This window comes from Phyllopteryx taeniolatus, chromosome 11 (genome assembly GCF_024500385.1).
Source record: "Phyllopteryx taeniolatus isolate TA_2022b chromosome 11, UOR_Ptae_1.2, whole genome shotgun sequence".
In the NCBI taxonomy this organism is placed as follows: Eukaryota; Metazoa; Chordata; class Actinopteri; order Syngnathiformes; family Syngnathidae; genus Phyllopteryx; species Phyllopteryx taeniolatus.
Window position 1 is genome coordinate 7,153,218 of NC_084512.1, and position 16,660 is coordinate 7,169,877.

Below are 16,660 nucleotides of genomic sequence, written 5' to 3' on the forward strand. Positions count from 1 at the left end.
GCTGCATCATGTCACATTCATGAACCGGTCCTGGGTATTCCCCTGGGCCTCCTCCCAGTGGGAAGTGCATGGAACACCTCACCAAGGAGGCGTCCTAACCAGATGTCCGGTCCACCTCATCTGGCTCATATCAATGCGGAGGAGCGGCATCTCTACTCTTAGCCTCTGCCGGATGACCGAGCTTCTCACCTTCTCTCTCAGGGAGTGACCAGACATCCTGCAGCGAAAACTAATTCTGCCTACTTGTATCCATGATCTTAGTCTTTGTGTCACGACCAAAAGCTTGTGACCATAGGTGAGGGTGGGAAATCTTTCGTCTCAGCTCTTTCTTCATGACAACAGGCCAAGTTCGTATCATTGCGGATGCCGCACCAATCAGCCTGCTTATCTCTCGGTCCATTCTTCCCTCACTCATGAACAAACACCCCAAGATACTTGTACCCCTCCTAAAGCATGCACTCCACCCTCTTCTGACCGAGGACCATGGTCTCAGACTTTGAGGCATTGTCCATGTGATGTTGCTGAAGTGTGTCAAACAAGCCAGTTTCTACTTGTGTGTGGCATGTCTTTCAAGTATTCCCCCCACCGACCCACGACGTCCTAAGTCGAGTTTGGCTGTGCCCCATCCCCACTTTACATATACACCGGATGGTGGACCAATATTTCCCTGAGGCCGTGCAGAAGTTTTTTTCCATGGCATTACCATTACCATTACGCCTACCACGCCTCAGTTTTTGCTTTCGCAACCTCCAAAATCATATTCTGATTGGCCTGCTGGTACCCATCAGCTGAGTTCCACAGGCCAAAACAGCCCGATAGGACTCTTTCTTCAGCTGGACAGCATCCCTCCCTGCCGGTGTCCACTAGCAGATTCAGGGATTACCACCATGACAAGCACCCAACCAATTTACAGCCACAGCTACAGTTGGCTGCGTCACCAATCGTGGTACGGAACATAGCCCCCTCTGACTTAATTGCCCCCGCCTCCTCCGGGATGTGACTCCCAGCTCCTTCTGCCGGTGGTGGGAGTTGAAATTCTTTCTGACAGTCAATTAGACAATATTGCTGCAAAGAGTAGCCCTGCTACTGTTTTTGTAACTGTTCTTTTTTAAGCATTTGCAAATATACAACGGCATACTCAAGCTCACACACAAATGCTTACATGCCTTTCGTTCACCCCACACTCCACCCACACAAATCCTACAAAGTAATATTTATTTTAAAGGCCAAATAACACACAGGGGCCTCAAAGAGAAAATAATCAATGAACTGTGCTGTAGAAATGTCAACAAAAGTTCTCTGCAAGATTTGTTTTGTGATGGGGGTCTCATGTGGTAGAAAACAATGTCTTTCCTCCTCTGGAGAAACAAAACAGTACGTGACGCGACAGTGGTTGAGGGTGGAAAGGCGGAGAACCAAGAATACTGGTGGAAAGAAATATATATATATATATATATATATATATATATATATATATATATATATATAATAGAAATGGAACTGGACAGATGCTAATGTTTTACAGCGGTATAAAGGAATGTAGAATATTCCTGGGCATGTGCTAGAGAGTAGATAAGAAAGTGTGCTCCTTGTTTGGGAGTGAAAAGGGATGCTCAACTGGTGTTAAAATAAAACGACGAGGAAGCCACACTAGGGTGGTTTACATGCAGCCTTGTATTCCAATTAGAATCAAGTTAGAAACCCAAGCTGAATGAAAATGCTCCATATAAACACATCAATTGAGTAAACAGGCCTAATCCGAATGGAATTTCATTTGGTTTAACAGGGGTGGAATATTCCTATTGCCAAACGGATCAGAAGTAAATTTTCGTTATGTAAACTGTGAATCGTAATGGTGCCGGGCTGTGCTCTGTCTGTGCATGCTCTGTCTTGACATAAATGTGTGGCGACATAATCGTTTACGCACATAAATATGGCATCTTAACTAGCTGTAATTTGTTTTTGTCAAGCTGTTGTTGTAGTAAAAATGTGAAAACAATTCCGTCTACTGTGTTAAAAAGATGACTGACCTCCATTTTGAAAAATGACACGTTTACGTTAATGTACACGTCACAGCTGTTCCAATTAAATGTAGTGCACATGTATACACTCGATTGGACTAGATCACGTCACATGTAAAGAGCTGACCAGAGATCTTCAATCGGAATGAATTCATTCGCAATGACAAAAAGGTCTGCATGTAAACCCGGCTACTGAGAGAGAAGACAGCAAACCTGTTTTGATAGATATCCCAGGGAAAATTCACTCACCCATACCACTGAGTGCCTGTGTTTGAAACATTCATGAAAAAGACACAGTACATCAGTATATTCTACTTTTCATGTCACCCTCATCTCCCCTTCGCCTTCCTTCTTCTCAGGTGCTCCAGGTGTTGAGTGTTTTGAGCTGTGGTGATGCGCTCCATTGGATGGATGGTGTGCAACATTTGTCTCAGGACAATTTTCTGCTGCACCTGCTTACTCTGGCTCAGAGGACTGCACACAGGTCGGAAAACGGTCACATGAACAAATCCCAGAGTAATCATACTTAACATAAAATAGTTGGCTCCTGACAAGTCACATCCTATTCACATAGGGCTATATTCTCCCATGTGTATAAGAGGGGAAGGACGTGCAGTTGCATGTTTTTTTCTTTTGGCTGCGCAGATTCTCCCATCCACTTAAGTCTGTCATTTTTGCACATTCATGCCAGATATACACTTTGGATGGAGCAACTCTAAAATGTGGGCGTTCCCTGTCAAATCTTATTTGACACAATCTGATGACCAGATTTGACAGGGAATCGCCCATCGACTTTTTGCCAAACAATGTGTGCCTCAGATGACTTTTTTTCCGCCTACAACCATGGAGCGGGATTAAAATCATATCATCATCATCATTTGTTTTTATTGGCTTCTTCTGCATGATAGGGTGGGCACCGCTGAACTATAAAAAAAATTTTTTATGGACCTCAAAACATGCATTCAGGCATAAGTACAGTATTTTCATTAAATTGCTTTTATTGGATTTATTTCCGACAGAATAAAAAAACACGTGCCACGTAAGTTATTTTTATATTTAAAATGTGCTTTTTTTTCTCATGGATTTCAATGTCATTCACAGTAAAACTCCATGCGCCAAGGTGAAAGGTGGGCAAGCCCAGCCACATAAAAAAAGGACTCGTGCAAATGGGAGAATATTGCCCATACTGCCTATACCTTTGGTTTCAATGATGATGCTTTTTAATTTCTACACTTATATACAAGAAAAAAGTTAACCTAATCTGATCCCAATGCAGAGCGAAAGGTATAAAGATATATATATAACTATAAAACCAAGGAAATGTTGCAAAATATAACTTTACTGTAGGCTATACAATGAATATGTTTCGTCAATTAGCTTGATTATGGTAGAAATATAGAAACATGTAAAGACAGAACTATAAGTGAATAAGGTCGATATGACAGTGCAAATTATAAAGTCAGTAGCTTTGTTGAGTGGCTAATAAGGGGTAAAGTACATTACAGTTTATACTCCAACACTTTAGTACCTACAGCGTTTGAACCACCATGTATTTTTTCATAGCCAGTAAATGGACATGGAATTGTTAATCTAATTAATTTTATGGAATGACATGAGACAATGTTACCGCTAGATTACAGTTCAGGTCAAAGTAAGTTGAAATGTAAAGACCAAATGAAAAGAATGAAAAAAATGGTTTGAAAAGCCAACTCTGTTTAATTTAACCGAGAAACTAGTAGATATGTCCATTGGTGCTGCTGCTTTGGTTAGCAGTGAAGTTAAGAATGGTGTTTGAATGACCTCAACAGTTAACTACAACCTCAATTACATAAATGAACAATATAACAAATGTTAACTACAACCCCAATTCCAATGAAGTTGGGACATTGTGTTAAACATAAATAAAACAGAATACAATGATTTGCAAATCATGTTCAACCTATATTTAATTGAATACACTACAAAGATATTTAATGTTCAAACTGATAAACTTTGTTGTTTTTAGCAAATAAACAGAGTTTTATGGTTGCAACATGTTCCAAAAAAGCTTGGACAGGGTCATGTTTACCACTGTGTTACATCACCTTTTATTTTAACAACATTCAATAAATGTTTGGGAACTTAGGACACTAATTGTTGAAGCTTTGTAGGTGGAATTCTTTCCCATTCTTGCTTGATGTACAGCTTCAGCTGTTCAACAGACCAGGGTCTCCGTTGTCATATTTTACACTTCATAATGTGCCACACATTTTCAATGGGAGACTGATCTGGACTGCAGGCAGGCCAGTCTACGAAGCCACACTGTTGTAACACATGCAGAATGCGGTTTGGCATTGTCTTGCTGAAATAAGCAGGGGCGTCCATGAAAAAGACGTTGCTTGGATGGCAGCATATGTTTCTCCAGAACCTGTATGTACTTTCAGTATTAATGGTGCCTTCACAGATGTGTAAGTTACCCATGCCATTGGCACTAACACAGCCCCATATCATCACAGATGCTGGCTTTTGAACTTTGCGTCCATAACAGTCCGAATGGTTCTTTTCCTCTTTGACCTAAAAACATGCTGCCAAAACAGCCCCTCGTCTTTGCAAGACTCCTGTTGATCTGTTATGGATAGGAGATACCAGAGAAGATGCAACTTTGCCCTTCTCAGTTCACTGTCTTGTTTTTTTTTTTTTTTTTTTTTTTTTTTTTTTTTTAATACCCACCTCAACATATAAAAGATCCCTCACAATGGTGTGGAAGGTTTACTGACAGGCCTTCATCCAGAGCCATAGTCCAACGGGAAAGTACGCTGAGGTTCACTAGCCACACTTGAACTGTGTCGTCTGAAGCCTACAACCTCTTTTCTAGAGTGTTTAACTGTAGAGTATTTGTAATCTAAAGTTCTACTAGCAAACATATAGTTTTGGGAGAGATAATAGTATTGTACATGTCTTCAAGGCCACTGGTGCATAACTATTCTGTTTGAGGGCAGTTGCAGTTTGTTTTAGTAGGTTCATGAGTCAGAGAGCTTATTCTTACAAGCTTGTGTGTCATGGAATATTCCAGTATTTGTGTATATGCAGACTATAATCCCTTTGACATCTATTGACAGACACACACCTACTTGACAAGCCACTGCTGCACTTTTCTCACTATTTCAAGAAAGTACAGGCTTGAGCAAAGATCAGGTTACAAAGAGTATTAGACCTATAAAGCCTGTTTCTGGCCACCATCTCAGAACCCCGGATCCACTTTCCCTTCTAGTGGCCTCAAGGTTATGATTAGAGGCAAGTCAGGATGAGATTGGGTTGCTGCTTGCCCTCACCTTCCATGCGATTGAATGGGAGTCTGGCTTTTGTGTTTCATAATGTATTGGTGAGTACCAGCACGCTTTTTTTTTTGGTGGAGAGTAACCCAATACTTGTTGTTTATGTCATTGGAGGTGCTTACACATAAAATCACATTATAATTTTGAAAGTTGAATTATGATAGGTTCACGTGAAGTACTAAGAAATATTCACTCTCTCGTCTTAACATCCATTGACAAAAGAGGATGACCCACCTTTAAGATTCAATAATTCCCACTAAAATGAAAATCTTGAAGAAAGGGTTACTGAAAGCAGCAGACTATTATCTACAATCTAGGACAAAACTTTGAAGCTCATGTAAGTTGATGTCAACTGATTTTTTTAAATGTTTGTGTGTTTTAGTGTGGAGCTGTATTGTGCAGCCATGACACTGCTATCTCAACTGGTAGTCCCGGTTGCAAACTCTGATTCGAAGGTAAATAAATACTGATCTAAAAGCATCAATGCATTGGTTAATAATTGAATATGTTGTTAAACATAGAACAAATGTCCTGTGTCTATTAACATTTATATTATTTCAACTATTTAAGGGATTAGGAGCCTAACTGACATACAAACGGCATTTTAAAAACTATTTACAATCAGAGGATTTTCCAGTGTGCTTAGCACCATTGTATAGTTTTTAAAATGCTGTTTTATGTCAGTTCGTCCCATAAAACTTTAATTATAGTAGGGCAAAAAAGTATTTCGTCAGCCACCAATTGTGCAAGTTCTCCCACTTAAAAATATGAGAGAGGCCTGTAATTGTCTTCATAGGTATACCTCACCTATGAGAGACAAAATGAGTGAATAAAATCCAGAAAATCACATTGTCTGATTATTAAAGAATGTATCAGCAAATTACGGAGGCAAATAAGCATTTGGTCACTTACAAACAAGCAAGATTTCTGACTCTCACAGACCTGTAACTTCTTCTTTAAGAGGCTCCTCTGTCCTCCACTCGTTACCTGTATTAATGGCACCTGTTTGAACTTTTAATCAGTATAAAAGACACCTGTCCACAACCTCAAACAGTCACACTCCAAACTCCACTATGGCCAAGACCAAAGAGCTGACAAAGGACACCAGAAAAAAAATTGTAGACCTGCACCAGGCTTGGAAGACTGAATCCGCAATAGGTAAGCAGCTTGGCGTGAATAAATCAACTGTGGGAGCAATTATTAGAAAATGGAAGACATACAAGACCACTGATAATCTCCCTCGATCTGGGGCTCCACGCAAGATCTCACCCCGTGGGGTCAAAATGACCACAAGAACGGTGAGCAAAAATCCCAGAACCACATGAAGGGACGGAGTGAATGACCTGCAGAGAGCTGGGACCAAAGTAACAAAGGGTACCTTCAGTAACATACTACGCCGCCAGGGACTCAAATCCTGCAGTGCCAGACGTGTCCCCCTGCTTAAGCCAGTACATGTTCAGGCCCGTCTGAAGTTTGCTAGAGAGCATTTGGATGATCCAGAAGAGGATTGGGAGAATGTCATATGGTCAGATGAAACCAAAATAGAACTTTTTGGTAAAAACTCAACTTCTCGTGTTTGGAGGAGAAAGAATGCTGAGTTGCATCCAAAGAACGCCATACCTACTGTGAAGCATGGGGGTGAAACATCATGCTTGGGGGCTGTTTTTCTGCAAAGGGACCAGGACGACTGATCAATGTAAAGGAAAGAATGAATGGGGCCATATATCATGAGATTTTGAATGAAAACCTCCTTTCATCAGCAAGGGCATTGAAGATGAAACGTGGCTGGGTCTTTCAGCATGACAATGATCCCAAACACACCGCCCGGGCAATGAAGGAGTGGCTTCGTAAGACAATGGGCAGAATGCAGTTGTAAAAAGCTCACTAAATATATTTTTTGTTTTTGTAGCATAAAATAATCGTACAATAATTACTTTATTAACATAAACAATAATAATAATTGCCACAAATGAGAGACACCTAGCTCTTTTCGAGGAACTATTGGCTGCCCAACAGCTGCGTGGACGGTCACGTGTGTGACCCAGCATTCCTCTCACTTATCAGTTTTTTTATTGATACTTACCTCATTTCTTTTAACGTGTGCGTAAGTTAATTTGCTTGTGACCCAGCGATGTAGTTCACAAGATGTTTTAGCCACTTGGTTATAACTGAGCGTTGTAACGCTGCTGCCTTTCCACCTGTCATGACGTAAAGGAATGCGGAGTGGGGAGTTTCTCTCTGCCGTGACTTCCTTATCTCCCTACGGACCTCAGTTGCCAGTGACATACAGTTGATGTCCGAAGACATGATGTGAAAGGCATGCTCGAGATGGGAAAAGAGGAATTCGAGGAGGATGACCGGTGAAAACGTCCTCCACGTCCTGCTGTCAAGTGTGAAATGACAGCCTCACGATTCCCCTCCCCTGCACATGAAGCGATTGGATATCTGGACGTGCGTTTGATGCTATCCATCCAACCATCCATTTTCAGTGTTTATTCAGTATATTCATATTACATTTAATATTAAGGAAGAAGCAGGTTGCTACAAAAACAGGACGTGGCACTAATACAGTATTTTAAAAGAGGCTCGCTTATTTAAACATCTGGTGATAGGTATGTAACTAAGTACTCCCCGCATACATTTTGGCCATAAGCTTTACTTTTTTATCCACAGGTACATTATAAATATAGTTCTTAATTGTTGTAAAACACAATAATATGTATACTTTATAATGTACATTATTTGAATGGTTTGGGGGAAAACCCGTAAATCTCTGTGTCAACACATTGATAAAAAGTACTGTTAACACCGCAGAGGTTAGAGGACATACAGTGTCGTGAAAAATTATCGGCCCCTTTCTCAAATTCTTATATTTTTGCAGTTTCCTCCACTTTTATTTTTAGCCTCATGAAACAAATGTAAATATCAAACAAATATAACCCAAGTGAACTTAAAATGCTGTTTTTCAATGATTACATTTATTAAGGAAAAAAAATACTTTAAAAGTTACCTGGCCTTGTGTGAAAAAGTAATGGCCCCCTCAACCTAATAATTGGTTGGGCCATCCTCAGCAGCAACAACTGAAATCAAACATTTTCTACAACTGGCAATGACTCTTTCACGTCATATTTTGGCCCAATCTTCCTTGCAGAATAGTTTAAATTCAGCAATAACTATTTAAAGTTACCTGGCCCTCTGTGGAAAAAATTTAATTACCCCCATTGTTAAATCATGAATTAATTGTGGCTAATAACTTTTCACTGATCACACCCAAGCCTGATTACCGCCAGACCTGTTCAATCAAGAAATGTAGGACAAAAGATTTTAAAAAAGCTGCAACAAAAATGCACGATCCAACTACTGAATATACATATACATCTATTGTATATACATCTTGAATTGATGCGTATGTTCTTTTCTATTAATTTGTTTTTTCCCTACTGTGTGACGATATATTCTAAATAAAGGAAACCTTTCTGTTAAAGACACAAAAACCCACAATGGTCACAACAATAACATGTATTTTGGCCCACTCCTCATTTGCATATTGAGCCATCTGTCTCAGGTTTGAACTTTCATTGATCGTTGCAGAAGTTGTTTGATTGCAGTGATTGCTTCAGAGGTTGTGCAGCATATTAAGCCAAGGGTAACATCATTTTTGGTTTCATTAATTTGTTTTTTTTAATAATTCTGTTGGACCACAAAAATACAGCAATTTTGATGAGTTAATTTCATTATTTTTTATTAATTGTTTGAAATTATTTCAATGACCATTGTGGGCTTTTCTGTCTTTAATGAAATGGTATCCTAAAAAAAATTCAACTGTTTGTAGTCTATTGAGTGCACTACATTTTACATGCATTTTAATTTCCTGCTGAACCTATCATGCAGGGTGCAAGTATAATGACTTGCTTATCTCAGTGGGGAGCACTAGTGTGCTCATCCTGCAGTGAGGAACAGCCTGTGGAAGTAAAGCTGATGGTTGCCAAGGTTTTGGTCAACTCCACAGGCACACTACTGACCAACTCTGAGCTGCCGCTTGGTGAGTTCTCAAACATAAACTAGCTCTAGGAAATTCATTTGAAATGAATACTGAAAGGGATGTGAAACATAAAAAAAAAAACTTCCTGTTTTGTTCCTGTGTACACGTGTATGTGTGTTTGCCTTCAGGTCTGGTCAGCACAGTGTCTCTGTGGAAGAGTTTGTTTATGCTGTTACAGGATGAAGACCCGGAAGTTCGCAGTTCTGCCTGTGACTTTATTGGTAATGCACCAAGTCATCAGATTAGTGCAGGTACACACTCAGTGTTGAAATGACAGAAGCACTTAATTAATGATTTTCTTTGCAAGGGGTTGGTTACAGCTTGTGGTAAACTTTTATTTATATTCATAAACACAACTTTTATATCAAGTTAATATAGTGTTCAAAGTTCTCTTGTTTGTTGTTGGAATTTGTTTTTTGTTTTTTTTTTTAATTTTTTTTTTGGGTCCAAGCCCCTTGAATTCTCTTTGAACACACATTGAGAATTCCCATGAATTCCTGGTTTAGCAAATGTAAATGTTGGAATCCAACTCAGATTGCATGTCTACATGATTTATAGGGATGGGCGAGTACCGATACCAGGTATCAGTATTGGGCCTTATTTCTAAGTATCTGGTACACTTGAAGGATGCCCATACCAGCCACCAATATTCAGTGTCAGTGCCAGAGCGTTTTCGATCTGTGGGCATTTGGTCGGCGTTGGGGGACACTTAATGCTGAAAAAATGCACACAAGCCCACACACACACATTGAAGCCATGTAAAATACTAATGCCACGGTGGCGCACACTTATACATACTCATTAAATCTAAAATTGGTTTGCCATGGCGGGCGCAAACAGTCACACACATTGCAACAGGTACAGTTTGAAAGCAGTCAGCTCACTGATGATACGTACGTTACCTAGCTACTTGGACAGGAAGTGACGTGATATATGCAAATGAGCAACACAGTTTTTCTTATTTTTATTTTGTTTTGATTCTCTCTTATCTTTCAGAACTGAAAGGAAAAAAAAGTTTTCCTCGTAGATAAATCATTTATGTAAATCGTGTAAATTTGCAAAAAAAATTCTGGGGGGGTGTTGACGTAGTACTCTGTCAACATTGACATTAACGATCTGTAATCGTAACTGACATATTTACAGCATTGAAGACCTTATTACAATAGGCAAGGTGCAAATCTTCCGCCATTTATATTTTATCAGTGCGATCTTTCTACACATTTAAATTCATTGTATGCTATCAAGTTTTTACGTTAATAAGTTTGCGGTATGTCAGTGTCACGGAGGGAAATATGGTACAAGAGGGAGGACGGCGAGACTGGCATTGTAAAGAAGCTTGATAAGGACAACGGGATCAATAATCCGTGGAACTGACTGACGCTGGCTGGAATTAAAAGTTAGAAATGAATACCTTCATGAAAATAGAAAGATTAAAGAACCTTGGAAGGCATCTTGTGTCATCAGGATGTGAAGTATGGATCTGGAGGCATAACGCGCTTTCTCGATCACGTCAACGGAAAGAAGCGCGCACAGCTGGTTAAAACAAAGCAGTCAAATTATAGATTACCGTATTTTCACCCAAGACGCACTTAAAAGTCTTAAATTTTCTCCAAAATGGACGGGGCGCCTTATAATGTGGCGCGCCTTATGTGTGCACCGTGTTCCAAAATCTGTAAATGTTGTTGTGTGACTTTAATGAGCGCTCCGCTTGACTGACTGGGAGCATTTCCTGCCGACACGCTGCTTATATAGAGGAAAGGCGGACGCGGCTGAGGACAGCATGCGGTCGTAAAGGGGGAAGGGTGCACGTGACAAAGGACGCTAAAGACACACCCCCCGTAGGTATATAGTTCCGGTATGTGCATCGGTTCAGCTAAGGACCCCCAAAAAATGGCACCTACGAAGAGACACGCTTACGAAGCACAGTTTAAACTGCAATCTATTAGTTACGCGGAGGAACATGGGAATCGAGCAGCCGCGAGAGAATTCAACATCAACGAATCCATGGTTCGCAAGTGGAGGAAGCAGGAAAATGAGCTTCGCCAAGTCAAGAAGACGAAGCTGCGTTTCCGCGGAAACAAGGCGAGGTGGCCCGAGTTGGAAGACCAACTCGAGCAATGGATTAATGAGCAAAGAAGAGAAGCATCTCTACAGTCACCATTCGACTGAGTGCAATAACTCGGAGCTTGCCATCATTCCGGGAGGGTTGACGAAGGAACTCCAACCGCTGGACATCGGTGTAAAAAGGGTGTTCAAAGTGAAGTTGTGAGCGCCGTGGGAGCGATGGATGACAGATGGCGAACACAGCTTTACTAAGACTAGGAGGCAGCGCCGGGCGAGTTATGCCAGAATTTGTGAATGGATTGTGGATGCTTGGGCTAACGTGTCTGCTCGCACTGTTGTTCGAGCTTTCGTAAAAGCCGGCATCATTTCTGAGGAGCTGCATGCAACGAGACTGACTCCGACAATGACGAGAGGGAACCTGGCGTGTTTGATGGAGAAATTGCCCAGCTGTTCATTTCGGATACAGAAGATAAGAACTTTGATGGATTTGTGGATGAGGATTGATCAATAAATAACATGAGTACATTGTTAAACAACCCCAATTCCAATGAAGTTGGGACAATGTGTTAAACATAAATAAAAACAGAATACAATGATTTGCAAATCATGTTCGACCTATATTTAATTGAATACACTACAAAGACAATATATTTAATGTTCAAACTGATACACGTTATTGTTTTTAGCAAATAATCATTAACTTAGAATTTTATAGCTGCAACACGTTCCAAAAAAGCTGGGAGATCGGTACTCGGTATCGGTGAGTACTCAAGTGTGAATACTTGTACTGGTATCGGTCTGGAAAAAAAAGTGGTATTGAACATCCCTAATGATTGATATAATACATCAAATATAATTTACTTTTCTTTAATTTAATCATCATCATCATTTAATTACAGATTTTGAATTGTTACTCTATTATGAAACCAGCTGAATGTTTCCACGTTGCATTATGATGGTGTTGTGTTAGAATCGATATTGGGGGTATATTAAGGCCAAGAAAATAGAAAATGATCACTATCCAAATATGTTGTATAAGTAGGCACATCATCAGGCTTCATTTTCAAATTGTTGGGGATTGTAATTTGTGTTCATGTGTTGTGAGCACTAATGCTGCTAATGCTTTCCATTTGGAACACAGAAGTTCATTATTTTATTTTTGTATTTAATTGAATTAATCATACAAATCCCTCAATGCGAAATTCAATTTACAATCTGCTCTACATGCAGAAAAGTTTTTTTGTTTTTTCGAATGTTTTTCAGTGAAGAATTTTGTAATGCCTTCCTTACCGTAAATACTTGACTCATAAATACTAAACAAGACAACCCCATTGTAAGAGTTGTACTGATGATTACATGATTTTCTTTCTGCCAGATGAGTACACACACGAACACACAACCACAAAATGAGCCCTGCCAGCTGCCCATTCTGAAGTACCACTCAGAACCAGTCGCTGTGACTATATTTACGTGCACAAATTAATCAAGTTACTGACATAGGTTATTCTTTCCACTGTTGCCCATTTTACTATGAAGGTTCTCTTAAAATAATTGTATGCTGCTCAAAAGTCAATACTTGTCTGGTATGCAGATTTAGTACAGTATTTGAAAACAAACCGCAATGCATAGACCATTATTTCAATTGTATCCATTGATTATGTTCATGATTGTTTGTTAATTGGTGTTATTAGAGCTGGACCAGCTCCTAGCAGTCCTATTGTAATCGTAAGAATCAAAACGATCACATTTTGACCACCTTCTTTTTAATTGTAATTGCAATAATTGTATTATTTTCACCCAGTTTTTTATTTGTGTTGTCAGTTTGGGTGTAAAAATACACCCGTTTTACAATTTGCTACAGGGATTTGTCATGTCACAGTTTATAACAATTCAAAGATATTCTGCCCCTTTTTTTTTCCTTCTATTCATATGTTTTAAAATATTGATACCAAAATTCTTTAAACTGACATGACTTTATCTCCTTGTCAGTTCAAACACTTCCCCTACCCGGCTTCCTTTTACTGTCAGCCACAGAGACGGGAGTATGCACAGAAAGGCAGTTCCAGTAATCAGTAAATGTAAGCATTCTTGCATACATGCGAAAGCGATTTGGTTTTCAATCAAATTGTCTGGGTGTGTATTTATCCAAGTTTTAAAAAGTGCAACAGGCACTAGGGTTAAATTAAAGTGTTAAAGTTCTAGTTTCAATCCATTGAATGCAGTAATTCGGTTTTCTTTAGTGTATTTAAATCTACTGACTATGCTATATGTCCTCACAACACAGCCTCTCCTATATTTTCCCAGCTTTCCTCCAGGAGACATGCTTATTGTTTCGGTTGCTACCAATAGTATTGCATAACATAACACCATAACAAAATAACTCTCCATAACTCCATTAACAGAAGAGTAAAGGACAGTCAGTAGCCATGTTTTTTATGCTATAGTTCATCCAGAGGATTTTTAATTAATTTACTCAAGTTTAACCTTTTGCTTCTAAATGTGATTTGGGGAATACACAGTATTGCTGCTAATACTATTCACTTGCAATTTTTATGTTCTGCATTTGTAAGTACTTAAGGCCAGACAAATTCAGATTACCAGTCAGCTAAAAATCTGATAGAACCTCAGAAACTAGACTAAGATAGAGATGGTTTCTTAAAAAGAGGACGAGAGCACAAAGCACATAATTAGAGTTTGCCTGAGATATTCTCCCTTTGCCGTCTATATTTAGTTGCTGTTTCTGCAATTTAGTGTTAGCTCTACATTTACTCTTGGTAAGATGACTTAAGTTTCTCCAAACTCTTATATGATCATGAAAATTTCGAATCAGATTCCAAATGTGCGATACAAACAAAAGAAATGTAACACTGTAATGTGGTCTTCTTAATTGAATGTGTGACCAGGCCAGGAAAGTCACATTCCTAGAGTAAATGAGAAAGCACCCAAAAACCCAAAACAAATCACATTGCACTGTCTATAAAATGAAAACCCACAGAAACCTTCAGTTGGAAACAATATATTGTCTCTCCACTTTTAAAGGCTAAACTTGTCTGATGTTCTGAAATTAGATGTGTGCAAGTGAGTGGGAAGACTTATTTTAAAAAACAAAGTCCACAGTGGATGTAAAAGGTCTACACACATCTGACTTTTTGAAATCCGAACCAAGTCCAAATCACTGCCGTGGCACTTTTTTTTTATCAACTCCTCCTGCTCCATGGTCTCTGTGGTTGAAGTCATTGTCACACTAAATCTGATACAATGAAAAATCTGTCAGATTGCGAGGACATACAGTGGGTACAGAAAGTATTCAGACCCCCTTAATTTTTTTACTATTTGTTATATTGCAGCCATTTTCTAAAATCATTTAAGTTCATTTTTTCCCCCTCATTAATGTACACACAGCATCGCATATTGACAGAAAAAAGGGAATTTTTTATTTTTTTTTTGCAGATTTATAAAAAAAAAAAAACTGAAATATCACACAGCCATAAGTATTCAGACCCCTTGCTCAGTATTTAGTCGAAGCACCACTTTGAGCTAATACAGCCATGAGTTTTTCACACCTGGATTTCTTTCAGGTTGGACTGTGAACATTGGTGGAGAGCCATTTTCAGGTCTCTCCAGAGATGCTCAATTGGGTTTAAGTTAGGGCTCTGGCTGGGCCATTCAAAAACAGTAATGGAGTTGTTCTGAAGCCACTCCTTCGTTATTTTAGCTGTGTGTTTAGGATTATTGTCTTGTTGGAAGGTGAACCTTTGCCCCAGTCTGAGGTCTTGAGCACTCCGGAAAAGGTTTTCGTCCAGGATATCCCTGTACTTGGCCGCATTCATCTTTCCTCTCCTTTGATTGCAACCAGTCGTCCTGTCCCTGCAGCTGAAAAACACCCCCACATCATGATGCTGCCACCACCATGCTTCACTGTTGGGACTGTATTGGAGAGGTGATGAGCAGTGCCTGGTTTTCTCCACACATTCCACTTAGAATGAAGGCCAAAAAGTTCTATCTTGGTCTCATCAGACCAGATAATCTTATTTCTTAGCATCTTGAAGACCTTCAGGTGTTTTTTAGCAAACTCCATGTGGGCTTTCATGTCTTGCTCTGAGGAGATGTTTCCGTCAGGCCACTCTGCCATAAAGCCCCGACTGCTGGAGGGCTGTAGTGATGGTTGACTTTCTAGAACTTTCTCCCAGCTCCCGACTGCATCTCTGGAGCTCAGCCACAGTGATGTCTGGGTTCTTCTTTACCGCTCTCACCAAGGCTCTTCTCCAACAATTGCAAAAAACATTTTGTAACCTTGGCCAGATCTTTGCCTGGCCAAAATTCTGTCTCTGAGCTCTTCAGGCAAATTCCTTTGATCTCATGATTCTCATTTGCTCTGACATGCACTTTGAGCTGTAAGGTCTTATATAGACAGGTGTGTGGCTTTCCTAATCAAGTCCAATCAGTATAATCAAACACAGCTGGACTCCAATGAAGGTAGAGATCCATTTTAAGGATTATCAGAAGAAATTGTATTTGTATTTTTTATTTTTTTTATATTGTAAAGTATTTTTGTTTGTGTGTGGAAGAGAGTCTAAGACATCAGATTTGTTGAGGAAACTCTTTCCCTGCGCTTTGAGACACAAAGGAGCTATTGTCCACGACTTGAAGACTTATTAATCTCCAATTTAACATATTCCCACACCAGCACCCCCACTGCCCAAATACCTCAAGACTAATTGGGTCTGAAATCAAACTCTGCTCACCCTCACTGGACCTCCAGCAATGACGGTGTAAGGTTGGGAACAAAGGATCACTTCGTGTGTATATATAGCACAAAGGGATTTGGAGTGGGCACTAGCTTATGAGAGGGCATGAAATTGAAACGTGATTGGAAACACAAAATGACAAAGTTAATATGGAGTTCATGGTTAGACCCTCGACTTCCCTTTTTTATTTTTCCATTTTGTGTGTGTGTGTTTTTACAGTAACAGCAATGAGATATTGTTCTGATGGTTTGGCAGCAAAAGCAGAAAATAATTAAGTAGTTATAAGTAATTGTGCAGAAATATTTGATTTTTGTGGGAACCTCTGACTCGATATTTTGAAGACAAACTGCTGACACACACATTTTCCTGTCCATTCTGACACAGTGAATTATCAGACAGCTCATCCAGCATAACCCACTTTGCTTACTGTAAAGCCACAAATGCCTTTGTGTCATATGACTTTCACATGTC

The 16,660-nt window shown here is 39.5% G+C and overlaps 1 protein-coding gene across 8 annotated transcripts in view; it reads left to right on the top strand.

Annotated features, from left to right (window-relative positions):
• Positions 1-16,660, top strand: part of thada (THADA armadillo repeat containing) — a 154,641-nt gene that overhangs the window by 124,823 nt on the left and 13,158 nt on the right. For 5 of the 8 annotated variants that reach the window (XR_009790926.1, XR_009790927.1, XM_061790832.1 and 2 more), the window contains exons 33-36: positions 2,381-2,505; positions 5,718-5,790; positions 9,227-9,377; positions 9,506-9,628. Coding sequence is in view for 5 of the 8 variants with exons in the window: in XM_061790832.1 (XP_061646816.1) it covers positions 2,381-2,505; positions 5,718-5,790; positions 9,227-9,377; positions 9,506-9,628 (472 nt within the window). In the remaining 3 variants the exon portion in view is untranslated. The remainder of the gene's footprint in view (positions 1-2,380; positions 2,506-5,717; positions 5,791-9,226; positions 9,378-9,505; positions 9,629-16,660) is intronic. The other 3 variants (XR_009790928.1, XM_061790835.1, XM_061790837.1) reach the window with 2 other exon arrangements.